Source organism: Gekko japonicus, unplaced genomic scaffold (assembly GCF_001447785.1).
Source record: "Gekko japonicus isolate JY-2015 unplaced genomic scaffold, Gekko_japonicus_V1.1 scaffold5448, whole genome shotgun sequence".
NCBI classification, from domain to species: Eukaryota; Metazoa; Chordata; class Lepidosauria; order Squamata; family Gekkonidae; genus Gekko; species Gekko japonicus.
Window position 1 is genome coordinate 22,822 of NW_015168204.1, and position 18,091 is coordinate 40,912.

At 50.7% G+C, this 18,091-nt stretch overlaps 1 protein-coding gene across 1 annotated transcript in view; it reads right to left on the minus strand.

Moving 5' to 3' along the window:
* RAB30 (RAB30, member RAS oncogene family) overlaps window positions 1–18,091 on the minus strand; it is a 25,711-nt gene that overhangs the window by 1,885 nt on the left and 5,735 nt on the right. Inside the window, exons 2-3 of the mRNA XM_015415014.1 lie at window positions 15,122–15,205; window positions 12,168–12,351 (exon numbers count right to left, since the gene is read on the minus strand). Of these exons, the coding sequence (XP_015270500.1) occupies window positions 12,168–12,351; window positions 15,122–15,205 (268 nt within the window). The remainder of the gene's footprint in view (window positions 1–12,167; window positions 12,352–15,121; window positions 15,206–18,091) is intronic.

An 18,091-nucleotide genomic window follows, 5' to 3' on the forward strand; every position in this document is an offset into this window, starting at 1 on the left:
CAAAACAACGCCCCTGGTTCCCCCCCCCCACTCCATTTTGGATTGTGAGACCACACAGGAGAAGAATCAGTCTACAAACATGATGATTAAAATAAAATAGATGGACCGCTGGTCTGATCCAGCAGGGCTCTTCTTATGTCCTTATGTCATCCAGCAGGCTTTATGGCCTCGCTTGAGGGCAGGTCCTATTCCAGCGCTCTAACCACTACCTCACACTTCCCCTCCCTTTAAAAAGTCCAGAGGTCTCTATGACACCCAGCCGACCAATCTAAATGTAGCCTGGCAGGGCCCGGAGAAACCTCTTGGAGGAGTTTTGTTTTGGGGGAGGGGCTTAAGCATCTGGACAGGCTGAAGCTCACAGTCGTGGGGGTGCCCAGTAGCTCTGGCGAGTCACCAGTTGCGCGGGCAGGCCTGCCCAGCAGAATTTAATAGTTTAGGAAGAATATTGATTAAAAGATTAGGTTGGAAGCTGAGATTTTGTTTTCAATTCCTGAAAAATCCCTTGATTTCGGAATGGGGTATGGTCATACTTGATGCAACAGCAGTCTTGCTGCCACTCAGCAGGTCTGGGTCAAAATGCTCAAGTGGATCCTGCAGCTGCCTGGACGCTCAGGGAGGTGTCCACGCAATTAGAAGAGCCTTGCTCAGGTCTTGCAGACTGAGGGTTGTGGCTTCCTGATAAGTCTATCAATGGCTAATAACCATTGGTGACTGAGGGGAACCTCCACGTTCAGAGGCACTAATCCTCTCAATCCCAGAGCCAGGAAACAAAATCAGGGGAAGGCCTCGGCCTCTCTGCCCTGTTGTTGGCCCTCAAGAGAAACCGGTTGGCCACTGCGTGAGAGAGGATGGTGGATTAGATGAACCACTGGTCAGATCCAGCATGGCTCTTCCTACGTTCTTACAAAGGCCTCAGGCTCTATACCCTACTGTTGGACCTCCAGAGGAACTGGTTGGCCACTGTGTGTGATAGGATGGTTGACTAGATGGACCCCTGGTCTGATTGCAGGGCTCTTCTTATGATCTTATCAGGTGAAGGCCGCAGCCTCTAAGCCCTGTTGCTGGCTGTCCAGAGGAACTGGTTGGCCACTGTGTGGGTGCGTTCAGACAGGGCGTTTCAGCTGGCATAAATGGCACCGGTTCCAACGGGCGTCCAGCGGGCGTCAACGGTGTTGTTTTTTTTTAACTCAGTTTGCGCATGCGCATAGGCAGCCATCCACAGAATGGTGATCTTCGTGCATGCGCAAAACACCCCGTCCCGAAAAGCATGCCCTGAAGAGAGGACTTACCTTTAAAGTTTAAAGACCAAACGGGCCTCCCTGAGGTACCGGACTCCTCTAAAACCTTAAACTAAGGACCTTTTTCTCTTTTTTTAAACAAACGCCGGGGCAAAGCTTTGCCCAAGTGCATATCGCCGACCTAACAAAAAAAAAATGGTGGGCGAAAAGCAGAAGCCTCGGGCTTCCGAACGGAAGTGGCTCTACAATGATGGAGAGCGATCAGATGGGGGTAAAGCGGTTACAACTGGTTCACTCAGGATACCACCACTTATGAAAGTGGTGGCAGATGTTCTACGTGTGAATGCCAGTAAGTACACCGATTCCAACCAGCACCTATACCGTTGTAAATGCCCCGTCTGAATGGGTTCTTATCAGGGGAAGGCCTCGGGCTCTATGCCCTGTTGATGGCCCTCCAGAGGAACTGGTTGGCCACTGTGTGGGACAGGATGCTGGACTGGATGGACCCCTGGTCTGATCCAGCAGGGATCTTCTAACTGCCATGGTATCTGCACAGCCGTAACTAGACACTGCTGCTCCCAACTGTGTTCTGCTTCCACAGAAGCACAGTCTAGCACTGCAACAAGTTTAAGAACTGTTACTGACCTGAAGGGCACTGGCTGCTGAAATCCCAAGTTTCCCGCACTCAGATAGACTGCTCCTGCTCAGAAGCCGTTGTGCTCACAAACCTACCGGCTGCCGCTGTCCGTTGCTGGATGCCTCTGCTCCCCGCCCACCACCACCCCTCCCAAGCAGGACTCGTTGGCTAAAAATGTTCTTCATAGCAGCGGTTCCCAAAACTGGGAACGGCAACATTCCCACAGGGGGCCTGCAAGGCTACAGAGGAGGCAGAGGTGGAAGAGAACGGGGTAAGCCAGGAGAGAAGGCTCCAGGAGGCTCCACGGCCACTTTGCGTTCGCCTCTGGGGAAAGGTGTGACACGGCCATGGAACGCAGCTGGTGGCTCGGTAAGGCTCAGTGTTTCTAAATGCTAAACAGAAACATGCATAACTGTTCAGCGTTAAAGAGGTTCAAGATCCCCATGCTTTATGCTGAAGAGGCAAAAGAAGCCGCTCTACATCTGTGAGTACCAGATGACAGTAAGTTTAGAAATGCGTCCTCACTTCAAACAGTGCGAGAACCGTTGCTTCATCCTATTCGGCTGCAGGCACCAGGCCAATGAGAAGCTGCAGTGATGAGATCCTGCCTAGCGTGCTGCCCTTGCTAAGCCTCTGAGCGAGCGCCTGTCGGGCTTTTCTTTTACCCTTTTGAAGCCTCGCCTAGTTACTCTGAACTGCCCCTCCAATATAGCACGGACAATTTATTAAATCAACCCGTTATACCATCACTGATATTTAATTCGTACCCCAATCCAGACTGTATACACAGAAAACCGGGAACTGACTTATCTTACATTTTCTACTGCGGTAAACTTCTCAAAAAATGACAGTGTGCGTGTACACCCATATATCTTCTCCCTTTACTCCACAGCCCCCTCCCCCCATTACGGATCACGCAATATATTTCCTAACCCATCCATTACAGTAATGGCCTCCATAAACAGTCATTTTGCTTTAATTGCGCCATAATGCGTGCTTTTCATCCCAACAGACTAGCGAAGGCTTTGCTGCTGAATTTTCATAACCCTCCTTTTCCTTCCACCTTTCAGGAGATACAGACGATGCCCATTAATATGTCGTCGTCAAATTATTATTATTGTTATCGCTTTTATTGGCTTGCTTCCAGAGAGTACTAATTTTTGTCCAGGATAGCCCAAGCTAGGCTGATCTCGTCAGATCTCGGAAGCTAAGCAGGGCCGACCCTGGCTAGTATTTGGATGGGAGGCCTCCGAGGAATACCGGGGTAGTGATGCAGAGGCAGGCAACGGCAAACCACCTCTTGCCTTAAAAACAAGTCTAGCTTGCCGCCTAGTGGTGCATAATGCTAAAAGAGCTACTAGCTGCCAGACAATCTTAGGATCTCCTGGCTATACTACACACTGCCATATGTATGAGAGCAGTGCAGAAGGATTCACTATTCTCCTGGCTGGAGATTGGGAACTGAAATATTTATGATAATGAGAGCCCGAGATGGAATCTGTTTACTGCTCAATGAGGCAGTCGGTTTGGCCTTGAGAAAGGGGGAGAGGCAGAGATAACAGAGAACTTGCCTGCACACACACATTCCTTAGTTCATGTCTCATGACTAGGATGCTGTAATGTATGAAAGGGGGGGGGGAACTAGAAACTAGAGGCTTATAAACGCTGGGAAGCCGAGAGGCTTCAGTCAGTTCCTGCAGACTTGTGTCCTGTCATCTTTGCATCGCGTGAACCCTGCACCCACACAACAGCCATATGATAACAACAACGCAACAATAGAAGAGAGGAAGGGAGACGCATGTATGGCCCCGTAAACTCCTTATAGGGAGGGGAGGGGCTGTGGCTCAGTGGTAGAGCCTCTGCTTCGTACGCAGAAGGTCTCCGGTTCAAATCCCCAGCACCTCCACTTAAAGCAGGTAATGTGGAAGACCTCTTCCTGAGACCCTGAAGAGCCGCTGCCACTGTGAGTAGACAATACGGACCTTGATGGACCGATCAATAGAAGGCAGCTTCATGGGTAGTTGGATTAAAGATAGAAAAATATATTTTTAACTTGCTTTAAAAGGGGTGGGGTAATGCTGAAAGTATCAGGGTAGCTGGATTCAGGGCACTACAACACATTTGGTGCGTTTCTCCACAGTCCTGAAAAATTACAGGACGCACACTGCTCTGCTCGAGTCCTTGCTTTTGCCAAGGCAAGAGGGCAAAATGTGGCAGGAGGCTGGAGTGTGTATGGGGGGGGGGACAGGGAGAATGGCGCTGGTCTATCAAACCATCGCTGCAGCCCGCCTTAGACCAGGGTGATGTGGCTCTGAATGCCTGCTCTGACTGGAGATCCCAGGGTGCCCTGGGGCCGGTTGCTCTTCTTTCAGCCTGTCCTACTCCACAGGGTTGTTGTGAAGGAAAAAGAGTGGAATCACCTGAACCACATACATCCCCCTGCGCTCTTGGGAGAGAGTATAAAAGTGAGAGCAAAATTAAACAAAACACTCTCCACGAAGGGGGGGGGGGGACCCAACTTCTTCACTCATAAACCCTTGTCATATTCTCTGCTTTTTGCAAAGTCAGAATGCCGGTGGTTCAAATTACACATCCGGTTTTTTGACAAGTCAAGTCCAGGTTTCCTCCATCCAGCTTGAGTACTGCACAACTGCAGACACATCAGAAGGCCAGCACTATCTAAGGCCAGCAGTCTGCTCACACGCGGGCGGAGCTCAGGAGCAGGACGACCACAACAGCATCCTCTCGCCTGTGTCCTCCAGCAACGGATTTCAAGAGGCATCCCTGCCTTTGGCCCTGGAGTGGATAGCCATCGTGACTAGAAGCCACTGATAGCCCTGTCCTCCATCAGTCCATCCATTCCCCTTCTAAAGCCTCCCAGGCTGGTGGCCATGACCACGTCCTGGGGCAGCAGCTACAGGGAATGGCTTCTGAAAGGAAGCCCAAATAGACTCAGAACCAATGCTCCCCCTAAGCTGTGGAGTCTTGTGAGAAGAAATTCAACTTTGTGAGCCACTGGCATTAAAGTTGTGAGCGAGCGATTGGGCTCCTGCATAAATTAGTTTGCTCTGGAGCCATCCTCCCTCTGAGGTAAGACAAAAATGTGTGAGCCGGAGGCTAAAAAACTGTGAGCTGGCTCACACTAACTCAGCTTAGAGGGAACACTGCTCAGAACGTGTTTTCAGGTGGACAAATGCTGCACACGAAAGCATTCGCTGCACACAGAGCAGCAAAGATGGGAGAAATGACTCCCACACAAACAATGTTCCCTCTAATCTTTCTCCCCTACTGAGCAAAGCCGTTCACATCCCGAGCAGAACAGAACAGAACTGCTGTAAATGGGCAACGGGCAGTGCCAGACCCAGCGTGGCTCCAGACTGCTGCTGAGCAGGGCTTCCTGTGCTAATGAGCGGCCGCTCATGTGCACAGCTTAGAGGGAACACTGCAACCAGCACTGTTTCATAAGAACAGAAGAGAAGCCAATGTTGGATCAGGCCAGTGGCCCATCCAGTCCAGCACTCTGTGTCACACAGTGGCCAAAAACACCAGGTGCCGTCAGGAGGTCGAGCAGTGCCCCCCCCCCAGGCACCAAGAAGACAGAGCATCACCTGCCCCAGCCTGAGAGTTCCTATCTATACCTTGTGGCTAATAGCCACTGATGGGCTTCTGCTCCATATCTATATATCTAATAGCCAAGGTGCCCCCCGCATGCGGATATCTAAATCCGCACATCGGGGGCACCTGGGGGGCAGGGAGATTCTCCTGCACATTTGGGGCAATTCCCAGACGTGCAGAAAAATCTAAAAAGTTGAAAAAAGTATACGGGGGATATTTAAATCCCCCCAAAAGTACAAGCGTGTTCCCTGCACATGCGCAGAGAACGCCCCGGCAACTGTCCCGCTGCCGCCGCTGGGGCAGAAGAGGGTGGGAGAAGGCTTGGCGGACCGGCGGCAGTGAGCTGCTCAGGCCTCGCTGCTGCCACCGCCGGGGGGGGGGGGGGGGGGGGCGGGTTATCCTGAACTTGGTACTAAGTAATACTCAGGACCTGGTGAGAGATGTAAACATGATTGTATCAGTTAGCCACAGTGACCATAATGCTATTAAGTTTAGCATTTATGTAAATAGGGAGTTATCCAAAAAGACCAACACAACAACATTTAATTTTACAAGGGGTAATTCTCTCAAATGAGGGAAGAAGAAACTGAAAGGAAAGGTAAGGAGGGTCAAATCCCTTTGAGAAGCTTGGAGACTATTTAAAACTGCAATCCTGGAAGCTCAGATAAAACGTATACCAGAGGTTAGGAAAGGTACGAATAGCAGAGCTATTTTTGGGCAGGAACGCACAGGAACGGAGTTCTGGCTGGCTCCCAAGTTGGCTTTGCAGTTCGGCCGCCTAACCCTTTCCCCAGATGGCCTCTTCAAAACGCCTCTAGAGTTTCTGGAGCGAGGCCCATCAAAGCAAGGCCGGGGTATCGGATTCGCAGAATGAATGCTGCAAAGCAGCCAAAGCTCCAAATGTTAATAGGCCTCGTCGCTGCAGGGTTCGACTGAACAGCGATCGATGGCTAGAAAAGCGTCATTTCAAATGGGAGGAAAGGAGGTCAGAACTTGGGGGGGGGGGGTTTCAATACAGGGGAATTCCTCCCTCTCCCCCACCCCACCAACTTCAAAGCAAAACTGCGCAGACAGGCAAATGGAATACAACAATTAAATATTCTAGTAGACAAACAAGATGAGAATTCCTGAGAGATTCTTCTATTCTCTATTACGGTGTTGTGGCATCTGTCACCCCCACCCCACCCCGCCTCTCTTTAATTTGCGGCCCAGTTTCTTTGCCTGGCCAATGTCTGAACTGTGCAGTTTTGGGTCACCATCCCAAAACTCCATGTCTTTTGCAATGCTCCCTCTAAGCTGTAGTGTCTTGTGAGCACATATTCTACTTTGTGAGCTACTGGCATTCAAGTTGTGAGCGAGTGATTTGGCTGGAGCCATCCTTCCTGAGCTAAGACAAAAAACATGTGAGCCGGGGGCTAAAAAACTGTGAGCTAGCTCACACTAACTCAGCTTAGAGGGACCACTGGACTTTTGTAATATCTGCTCTTCGCTGCTCTCTCTTCACGTTCAATTAACATGCTATTCATAAGTGACGTCGACAGTTGCCAACAGGTCCTGTCCCTTTCGTGGAGGCTGAATGGGATATTATTGACCCAATGATGCTGTTTGTCTTCCTGCTGTGAAAAAGGTTCATCTGCTCATTTCTGGGCATTTAAATCCACTGTTAAAAGTGACAGGCCTGACCCGGAGGGCCCAGGCAAGCAAAGTCTCATCAGATCTCAGAAACTAAGCAGGGTGTGCCCAGTTTGGTGTAGTGGTTACGGTAAGTCCGCGGACTCTAATCTGGGAGAACTGGGTTTGATCCCCCACTCCTCCACTTGCACCTGACTGGATGACCTTGGGCAAGCCGTAGTTCTGGTAAGAGCTGTTCTTGAAAAAAGAGCTGTTTCTGCCAAGAGCTCTCTCAGCCCCACCGACCTCACAGGGTGTGTGTTGTGGGGAGAGGAAAGGAAAGGAGTTTGTAAGCCACTCTGAGACACCTTCGGGTAGTGAAAGGGCGGGGTATAAATCCAATCTCTTCTTCCTTCTCCTCTTCTGGTTAGGTCTTGGATGGGAGACCACCAAGAATGTCCAGGGTTGCTATGCAGAGGCAGGCAAGGGCAAACCGCCTCTGTAGGTCTTTTGCCCTGACGTAGATGGCACAAGCTAGCCTGATCTCATCATATCTCAGAAGCTAAGCAGGGTCGGCTCCGGTTAGTACTGGGATGGGAGACCACCGAGGAAGTCCAGGGTTTTTGCTGTGTGGAGGCAGGCGATGGCAAACCGCCTCTGAACATCTCTTGCCTTGAAAACCCTAAGGGGCCAACATAAGTTGGCTGCAATTTGACGACAAAGTACAAGCAACGGGGCTTTTTTTCTCCAGACTAGTTGGCAGCCCAAGTGATATCCATGGCTGGGAAGGCAGTGAACGAACCACTGGAAACAGCAGGGGGAAAGGCAGCAGAGGAGGAGGGGAAAGCTGACGCAGAAGAAGAAGAAGAAGAGATTGGATCTATACCCCACCCTTCACTCAGAGTCTCAGAGCGGCTGACAATCTCCTTTCCCTTCCCCTCCCCACAACAGACACCCTGTGAGGTAGGCGGGGCTGAGAGAGCTCTGAAAGAACAGCTCTGAGAGAACTATGGCTTGCCCATGGTCACACAGCAGCTGTATATGGAGGAGTGGGGAATCTAATTCCCTTCAAAAGGGAATTAGATAAGCATATGGAGCAGAGGTCCATCAGTGGCTATTAGCCACAAGGTATAGATAGGGACTCTGGGGCAAGTGATGCTCTGTCTTCTTGGTGCTTGGGGGGGGCAACAGTGGGAGGGCTTCTAATGTCCTGGCCCCACTGGTGGACCTCCTGATGGCACCTGGTATTTCTGGCCACTGTGTGACACAGAGTGTTGGATTGGATGGGCCTTTGGCCTGATCCAGCATTGGCGTCTCTTATGTTTTTATGTAAACCCAGTTCTCCCAGATTAGAGTCCGCACACTTAACCACTACACCAAACACAGAGGCTCAGCAAGCCTACCCAACCATTGGCCCTTCCTGCAAATCTCTGCTGAAAGCCCACCTTTCCTTGGACCACTCAGGCTGCACCCCTTCCACCACCACCCATCTTTGCCTTCCTTCACTTTATTCCTTCCCTTCCTCTCTCCTTGAGCTGCAAGGCAGACTGCAAAGCTCCTTGGGGCAGGACCTGCTTATTTCATTACGGCATTACTTCAGTAATAATTCTGCAGGTTGTCTTCCTTTTTTTAAAATGTAGTTGACCTACTTTACTTTTATTTTTATTTTCTTCATTTCTACTTGCCTTCCTCCCCGGTGGGGACCCAAATCGGCATACATCATTCTCCTTTCCTCAGATTTGTCCTCATGACAATCCCGTCAGGTAGGTTAGGCGGAGAGTGTGTGTTCCCTCTAAGCTATGGAGTCCTGTGAGCAAAAATTCTACTTCGTGAGCTACTGGCATTAAAGTTGTGAGCGAGCGATTTGGCTGCTGCATAAATCAGTTTGCTCTGGAGCCATCCTTCCCGAGCTGAGACAAAAATGTGTGAGCCGGAGGCTAAAAAAACTGTGAGCCAGCTCACACTAAGTCAGCTTAGAGGGAACAGTGCGTGTGACTGGCCCACGGTCCCCCAGAGGGCAGAGGGGGACTCGAACCCGGGTCTCCCACATCCTACTACAGTGCTCTAACCACTACTCCACACTGGCTCTGAAAGTGATTATGGTCGATTAAATCGCACTGCTTTACAACAGGGCCTCCGTGAAAGGCGGAAAGACGAAAGGGTTTGCTTATAGACTGGAAGATTTAGAAGTCATTACGAAGGACTGAACATGCTGCAATATTGCCTTGCTGCCTTCCCTTATTATATAATGTTTAAGTGTGTATATGCATATTATATCAATATTAAAAATTGATTGCACGCATAATAGATGAAAAGGCAGCATACATATTTTAATGGCATGAATAAAGGAAGGTCGGCCAACTTCTCAAGGGCAGCTTGCCCCAAATGACATCCCAGGAGACAAGCCTCTCCTAAGCTTGTCTCTGATGGTAATTTGCCAGAGACACAGAAAGGACTATAGCAAGGCACAATGGGAGATCCATCACCATATGTGTGTCCGCCCATTCTCATCTTGCAACGTAAGAGAAGCCCTGCTGGATCAGGCCAGTGGCCCATCCAGTCCAACACCCTGTGTCACCCAGTGCCCAGAACCCAGGTGCCATCAGGAGGTCCACCAGTGGGACCAGAACTCCAAAATCCCTCCTACTCTTCCCTCCCCCGCACCCAGAAGACAGAGCATCACTGCCCCAGACAGAGTATCTACAGGTAAAGGTAAAGGTTTCCCTTCCTCGAAAGCCAGTCAAATCCAACTCTAGAGATGCAGTGCTTATCTCCATTTCCAAGCCGCTGTCCAAAGACGTTTCTGTGGCCATGTGGCCGGCATGACTAGACGCTCCAGATGTTTATCCAATCCCCTCCTGAAGCTGCCTACACTTGTAGCTGCCACCACTTCCTGCGGCACTGAATTCGATGTGTTAATCACTCTTTGGGTGAGGAAGTGCTTCCTTTGATCTGTTCTAAGCCTACTGCTGATTCATTTCACGGCGTGCCCATGAGTTCTCGTATTGTGAGAAAGGGAGGAAACTACTTCTTTCTCTGCCTCCTCTATCCCATGCATAATTTCGTAAACCTCGTCACCCCTCAATCTGGTACAACCGCCCCAGGAAGGTGCGCCCGGCCCCCTCACTTCAGGAAGCAGGTAAAGACGGTTTTATTCTGGACTGCACTTTCACTGATTTGGTGTTTATTATCGGCTGCCCCCTTCGGCGTTTTTAAACTGTGACTCTGGTGGGTTCTAGTGTGTTTTATATACTGTTTTGTTTACATCAGAAGCCGCCTTGAGTTCGGCAAGAGGGAAAGGTGGCTGATGAAATGTTTTAAATAAATAATAAATAATCTGTAGTGGAAACAAGGACAGAGTTGTTTTCAAATAATAACTAACAAGCCAAGGGCAGCTGAAGCCCGCCCACCTCCCCGGTTAACTCACAGCCCTCTGTTGAGTGCAGCAATCTCCTTTCCGCCTGGCTCAGAGGGTGGAACTAAACCCGGCTTCGGGAGAAAAAGGATACAAAAGACAATGGTGCTGAGACGTAAAGCACAGGAAGAGGCAGGATTGGGCTCCTCTCAGCTGGTTGCTTGATTCTGGTTTAAAAAATGGGTATCAACAGACTGCTAAGAAAAGGGGTGGGGTGTGTGTGTGTGTGTCTGAGGAAAGGCTGAAAGAGTTGGATATATTTAGCCTGGGAAAGAGAAGGCTAGGACAGTGCAAGGTGATGCACATTGGAGCCAAAAATCCTAAATATAAATACACATTGATGGGGTCTGAACTGGCAGAGACTGAGCAAGAGAGAGATCTTGGAGTTGTAGTGGATAACTCACTGAAAATGTCGAGACAGTGTGTGACTGCAATAAAGAAGGCCAATGCTATGCTGGGGATTATTAGGAAGGGTATTGAAAACAGATCAGCCATATCATAATGCCCTTATATGGGTAGGGCGGGATACAAATCCCATAATAAATAAAATAATGCCTCTATATAAATCAATGGTGCGACCTCATTTGGAATACTGTGTGCAGTTCTGGTCACCACACCTTAAAAAGGATATTATAGCTTTGGAAAAAGTGCAGAAAAGGGCAACTCGAATGATAAAAGGGTTTGGAACACTTTCCCTATGAGGAATGTTTAAAGCACTTAGGGCTATTTAGCTTGGAGAAACGACGACTGAGGGGAGACATGATTGAGGTTTATAAGATTATGCATGGGATAGAGCAGGTAGAGAAAGAGGTACTTTACTCCCTTTCTCCCAATACAAGAACTCGTGGGCACTCTATGAAATTGCTGAGCGGTCGGGTTAGAACGGATAAAAGGAAGTCCTTCTTCACCCAAAGAGTGATTCACACATGGGATTCACTGCCACAGGAAGTGGTGGCGGCTACAAGCATGGACAGCTTCAAAAGGGAATTAGATAAGCATATGGAGCAGAGGTCCATCAGTGGCTATTAGCCACAAGGTATAGCTAGGGGCTCTGGGGCAAGTGATGCTCTGTCTTCTTGGTGCTTGGGGGGGGGCAACAATGGGAGGGCTTCTAGTGTCCTGGCCCCACTGCTGGAGGGCCTCCTGATGGCACCTGGTATTTCTGGCCACTGTGTGACACAGAGTGTTGGACTGGATGGGCCTTTGGCCTGATCCAACATTGGCATCTCTGATGTTCTTACGTAAGGCTCAGAGGGGACATGATTGCAGTCTTCAAATACCCAAGCTTGTCAACATCCTTCCTCGAGGCCCACAGAGAGGCATAACCTGAAAGGAGAAACACCTGGCACCCAGTGTTCCCTCTAAACTCTGTGCACGTGAGCGGCCGCTCATTAACACGGGATGCCCCACTCGGCAGCAGTCTGGAGCTGCACGCAGGGTCTTGCAGTGCCCCTTGCCCATTTGAAGATTACAGCAGTTCCAGTCTGCTCAGGATGTGGAGTGCTCCGCTCAGTGTGTGTGTGTGGGGGATTAGAGGGAACATTGCTAGTGGCATCTCTGCCCTCTACAAAAGCTTCCCTCCGTCGTCCCTTTGGTACTTTTTCCTCCTGAAGCTGCTACTCTTTGCCAAGCAAAGATGGCCGCTGCTTACCCACTAGGACGGTGATGACCTTATTGCTGGCGTACTGCTCGATCTCCCTCAGCCATTCCGGGAGGCATCGGAACGACTCTTCGCAGGTGATGTCGTAGGTCAGTATCAAGGCGTTGGCGCTGCGGTAGTAACTCTGCGTGATGGACCGGAATCTCTCCTGGCCGGCCGTGTCCCAGATCTGCAGCTTTGGTTTCCCCCAGCATTATGAGAGAGGAGGGGGGGAAAGGAGACAAAATCACGGCATTAGCGCACAATCCTTAACCAATAGTGCATCGCAGACCTGTGAGGTGCCCACACGAGAACAGATCCCAAAATGGAGAAGCAGGATGTATATTCTTCCACATGCATTGTTGCAAGTCCAAAAAATTAACTGCTGCCCTACAGGGTAAGACCAAATGCCATCCAACCCAGCTTCCTGCTTCCAGCCAACCAGGTAATTCTGCAAAGCCCATAGGCCGGGGTGTGTGTGTGGCTTTGTCATTTAGAAGAAGGAAGAAGAAGAAGAAGAGATTGGATTTATACCCCGCCCTTCACTACCCAAAGGTGTCTCAGAGTGGCTTACAAACACCTTCCCCTTCCCCTCAGAGTGGCTTACAAACTCCTTTCCCTTCCCCTCCCCACAACAGCACCACTTACAAACTCCTTTCCCTTCCTATACCAGCCCCACTGAAAAGAGTGGTGAGTTAACTCAAGAGCACAGTCGCTCTTCTGTAGGAGAACTTTCCGGCAGACTGTGCCCTTGCCGCCTGGGATCACAGACCACCCATCTTGCCCTCTCCAACCAACCCCTGCTTTTTAATCTCGGGGGCCCAGTTTTACCCGTGGGTCTCATTTTCATGATGCCCATATTCAAGAAAAACGAGTGGCTTGAGATTTTCCCCAATCCTGCGTACTGCAAGGTTTCCAATTAGCAGGGTTAACCTTCATGCACCGGCAAGGTCAGCAAGCCCTTTGGGGCACCGAAATCCACGCCGAGCGAGCACAGAACATTTCCAAAGGCCCCGTTGGCTGAGTGCATTTGGGGGAGGGAATGGGCGCGCCTGCCGATATCAGTATTTCTCAGCCTGTAAAAGCAAACCGTAACTGCTGCCCTCAACTCGGGTGATTTACGCTGGCGCTGCTCTGGTGCAAGCCACCCCCACGCTTTCCAGAGCCGCTGACCTATGTGGAGGGTCCAGAGGGAACTGTGGGATTCCTGGTCCCCATCTTGGCCTCTTGCTTTTCCTCATCCCAAGCCACATGCTCCCCACTTGGCTGGGAAACCCCGCCTTGGGGACGCCCAGCTGGGATAAAAGCGTGCATGTGTAAAATACAAACCTTCCTTCTATTGGGTTAGGCCACTGGCCTTTGGATGTCGTATATTATTGCCTATCCTGGAGTCCCCAACGTGGTGCCCGTGGGCGCCATCGTGCCCAACAGCTTTTCCTGGTGCCCGCCACATGCTTTTAGAAAATGGGCGGGGCCAGGCAGGGTTGTTGCGTAGGAGGGCTTCTGATTGGCCACTGGAGGCCTCTTGGGCTGGGCTGACTTCTAAAAAGTTGCTTCCGCTGACATTACCGCACAAGGATCGTCACTGCACGACTGAAAGTAAAGCTGTGTGCATGCCAGAAGGTATTTTTAAATGTTATCTCATTTCTAAAAGGCGTCCTTGTTAAACGGAGCCTCTGCCTGAAACGCTGCATGACGTCGCGCCCTGACGTGCCGTGTGTGTTGCTCAACTTCCTTCGGCCGCCTTGTGGCTGTAGCCCTCTCACCTTGTCTCAGAATCCCAAAGGCGCCTGCAGACTCAAAATGCTGGAGACTCCTGGTCTATCTTGACCAAAATTGAACCAATTCAAAAGCTGCTTTTTGGCTCCCACTGCTGGGGGAGCGCGTGTGAGGGAAAGGGGGTTTCAAATGCACTCCCATCCACTGTTCCCTCTAAGCTGAGTTAGTGTGAGCTAGCTCACAGTTTTTTAGCCTCCGGCTCACACATTTCTGTCTTATCTCAGGACGGATGGCAGCAGCCCAATCGCTGGCTCACCACTTGAATGCCGGCAGCTCACCAAGTAGGATTTTTGCTCACAAGACTCCACAGCTTAGAGGGAGCACTGCTCCCATCCCTTTCTGAATCTGACCGATGGCCCTGCGTGTCTACTGGCAGAGCTTCTCCAAGGTCTCTGGGCTGAGAAAAGGTCTTTCTAATCCTGCTACCACAGAAGGGAAGGGCTGTGGCTCAGTGGCAGAACCTCTGCTCAGCATGCAGAAGGTCCCAGGCTCAATCCCCGGCATCTCCGGTTAAAAAAGACCAGGCAGAGTAAGTGATGGGAAAGACCTCCATGTGAGACCCCAGAGAGCTGCTGCCAGTCTGAGTAAACAACACTGACTTTGATGGACCAAGGGTCTGATTCAGTATAAGGCAGCGTCATGGGTTCATCCTTTTAACAGAAGATGGAGGATTCGGCTTGGGATATCCCGTGCACGTCACAGGGCAGTGGGAGAAAGCAGAGGGGGAAGCATCCATCTGATCAGACAATCCACATAACGCCGAACTTTTACACATGTGACAGGTACGACATAGGGGTCGACCACAACCAGTGTTGATGGACCAAGGGTCTGATTCAGTATAAGGCAGCGTCATGGGTTCATCCTTTTAACAGAAGATGGAGGATTCGGCTTGGGATATCCCGTGCACGCCTGTGGCCCGTCACAGGGCAGTGGGAGAAAGCAGAGGGGAAAGCATCCATCTGATCAGACCATCCACACAATGCCAAACTTTTACACATGTGACTGATACGACACAGGGGTCGACCACAACTACCCCCATCACAAAGGCAATGTGAAAAGTGAGCCGAAAGTGTGAGGCTCAAGGATTTTAAAACACAGCAGATCTGTCTTTCGTATTTCACCTAAAACACGAATGAACGGGGGCAGTGGGGAGGGAGAGAAAGCAGGAAAATCCAGCTTGGGCTTACCTTCACTTTTTCACCATTGATCTCCACCGTCTTAATCATAAAGTCAACCCCGATGGTGGCTCCTTGGCCCGGTGGGAAAAGCCCCTTCGAAGAAAGAACAAAACGTTACCCTTGCAGCGCTTTGGACGCGGGAGGCGGGGGACAACTCGCACACCTCTGGCTTGGAATCGCTGCTCCTTTCTTCTGTTTCAGGAGCCTGACCTGTCAAGCCGAGGGGGAGCCCCACAAAACACATATTCACAAGACATACCCGTGCGACCTTATATTTGCTTGGGTTTCAGCATATGCTGGCCGGGCGTGTGTGTGCGTGTGTGGAGTTGCTCCAGAAAGAACAGCACCTGATGCAAACTCCAGAGCAAACTAATTTATGCAGTGGCCAAATCACTTGCTCACAACTTTAATGCCAGGAGCTCACAAAGTAGAATTTTTGCTCACAAGGCTCCACAGCTTAGAGGGAGCATTGGTCACAACCCTGGCATTCCTTGGAGGTCGCCCTCCCAACTCCTAACCAAGGCCGACTCTGCTTCGCTTCCGAGATCAGATGAGACCAGGCTAGCCTGGGCCAGCCATGTCAGGGCGTACCTTGGGAATCTCGCAAGGCCTTTGAGGTGCTACTGAACGCAAATCTCGCTCCTTCCCAACGAGACCCCAACCAACCCACCATCCGATACCTGCGGGAATCTGGCACGAAGAGGAGTTTCAACACTACCAGCAAAATCTCTCTGCGGAAGGTGAAATTAGCACAACCACCCCAGAGATTTCCCGTTCCCTTTAAACGGTTGGTTTTTCCTCCCCTTTACTGTAAAGGAAACAAGGGTGTGTTTCCCCCCAAAAAAACTCTTTTACTTTCTTTGTATGCTTTATGCCTTTTTTAAAAGAGCACATGTCTTCTGGAGATGTCAGGTGTGTGTGTGTGGGGGGGGGTCGGCTAGCGGGGGGAACGGGCAGCCTCAGAGATTTCCGCCGGAATCCCACTTCTCTCCAAGACACTGGCTCCCTCATAAGAACATAAGAGACGCCAATGTTGGATCAGGCCAAAGGCCCATCCAGTCCAACACTCTGTATCAGACAGTCGCCAGAAATACCAGTGCCATCAGGAGGTCCACCAGTGGGGCCAGGACACTAGAAGCCCCTCCCACTGTTGACCCCCCCAAAAAAAAGCACCAAGAAGACAGACCATCACTTGCCCCAGAGCCCCTGTCTGTACCTTGTGGCTAATAGCCACTGATGGACCTCTGCTCCATATGCCCTCCTTGTGTAAGCCTGGACACTTCCACCTCCCCAAATGCCAGCAGGGAAGCCAGAAGGCTAAAGAGCAAAATAACTAGCTGTGCATTTTTACAGTAATCCCTGGAGGGATCTACTCAACATGCCCCTGCAGCCAGGGAGAGCTGGGAGGGGGGAGGATTGAATATTTCCAAAGGCTGTTTAAAAGGGGGCGGGGGCTCCCTGTGGGTTAAAGAGTGCTGACGATTTTAAAACTTCAGATCGCCAAGTAACACTCAGCATGTTACATAATCTCTCAAGGCAAGCTTCTTTCCAAAGCCAGGCGTGAAGCCAATTCAGCGGCTGCCTTTACCCTCGAATATGTTGGATCCCCAAGCATCGAGAATAAATCCACGTTTTCAAGAAAAGCAAAATTTATTTCAAAGCGTTGAAGACATACTCAAACACGTTCTTTGTTAGAACTGGGGATACACAGGTAGGGCGAGCATAATAAAGGAAATTCAAACAGATACATATCCAATGAATAACATTCCCGCTGGCGGGCTAAGGAAACGGTTGCGCGCCCAGTCCATGGGAACGAGGCAGAACATCAGACAAAACACAGGTGCAGTTCACATGAGATAGCAATAGGCAAGTATTACAGCATCTCCTCTCCCACACATCCACCAGTACTTATCTTATGCATTCCAGCACAGAAGCAGGATAGTAGAAACAAGCCGGGTGCAACAGGGTAAGGATATGTACACAGAGGTCACGGAAAACAGAATGGCAGCTTGCTGACAGAATTCTTTTTACACCGTAGGAAATAAGGCCTCTCCCTACCTACCTCCCTCTCTCTCTTTATTTTGTGGTAGTGGTGGTGGCTTTTTGGCTCAGTGGACCTCCCCTCCTCCTAAGCCCCGAGACGTTTCCCAAGGGTTTAAAAGGGACAGCTGTAGTCGCGGGGACGGGAGTCCAAGACCTGAGTTTCCTGCCTTCAGGTGGGGCCCCGGAGACCTCCCAGAATTACAGCTGGATCTCCAGGTGACACAGGGCGATTCTGCACCTGGCATTCGCTCCACACCTTCTCGACGCGGAGGAAAAGGTGCAGCTCAAAACCACATTCAGATACCCCTGGGGGCAACGCCACACTGACTGCAGAGTCGCCCTTGAACGGCCATACATCTACGCAGAAGGTACCATAAAAACCCGATGGTCAAAGGAAGTGACTGCGGCATGCAATGCAGAGGGGAATTTCTGTTCCAGTGTGGGGCTTGCTAACACAGTGCAGGGAAAAGCCAATGCAGAGTCGCCCATAGATTGGTTCCCTTGGAGAAAGTGGCTGCGTTAGGAGGGCGGACTCTACAGCAGTATACTCAGGTGATGTCCGTCCCCCCCCCCAACCCCACCGTCTCCAAAGTTCCACCCCTAATCTCTGGGAATTTCCCAACCCAGGGCTGTCCCAGAGGGTAGCTGCCGTGTCAGTCTGCAGTGGAACCGTAGAGACCCACGAGAGTTTCAGGGTATGAGCTCCCGAGAGTCAAAGCTCCCTTCAGAGACATAAGAACGTAAGAGAAGCCAATGTTGGATCAGGCCAAAGGCCCATCCAGTCCAACACTCTGTGTCACACAGTGGCCAGAAATACCAGGTGCCATCAGGAGGTCCACCAGTGGGGCCAGGACATTAGAAGCCCTCCCACTGTTGCTCCCCCCCCCCAAGCACCAAGATGACAGAGCATCACTTGCCCCAGAGCCCCTATCTATA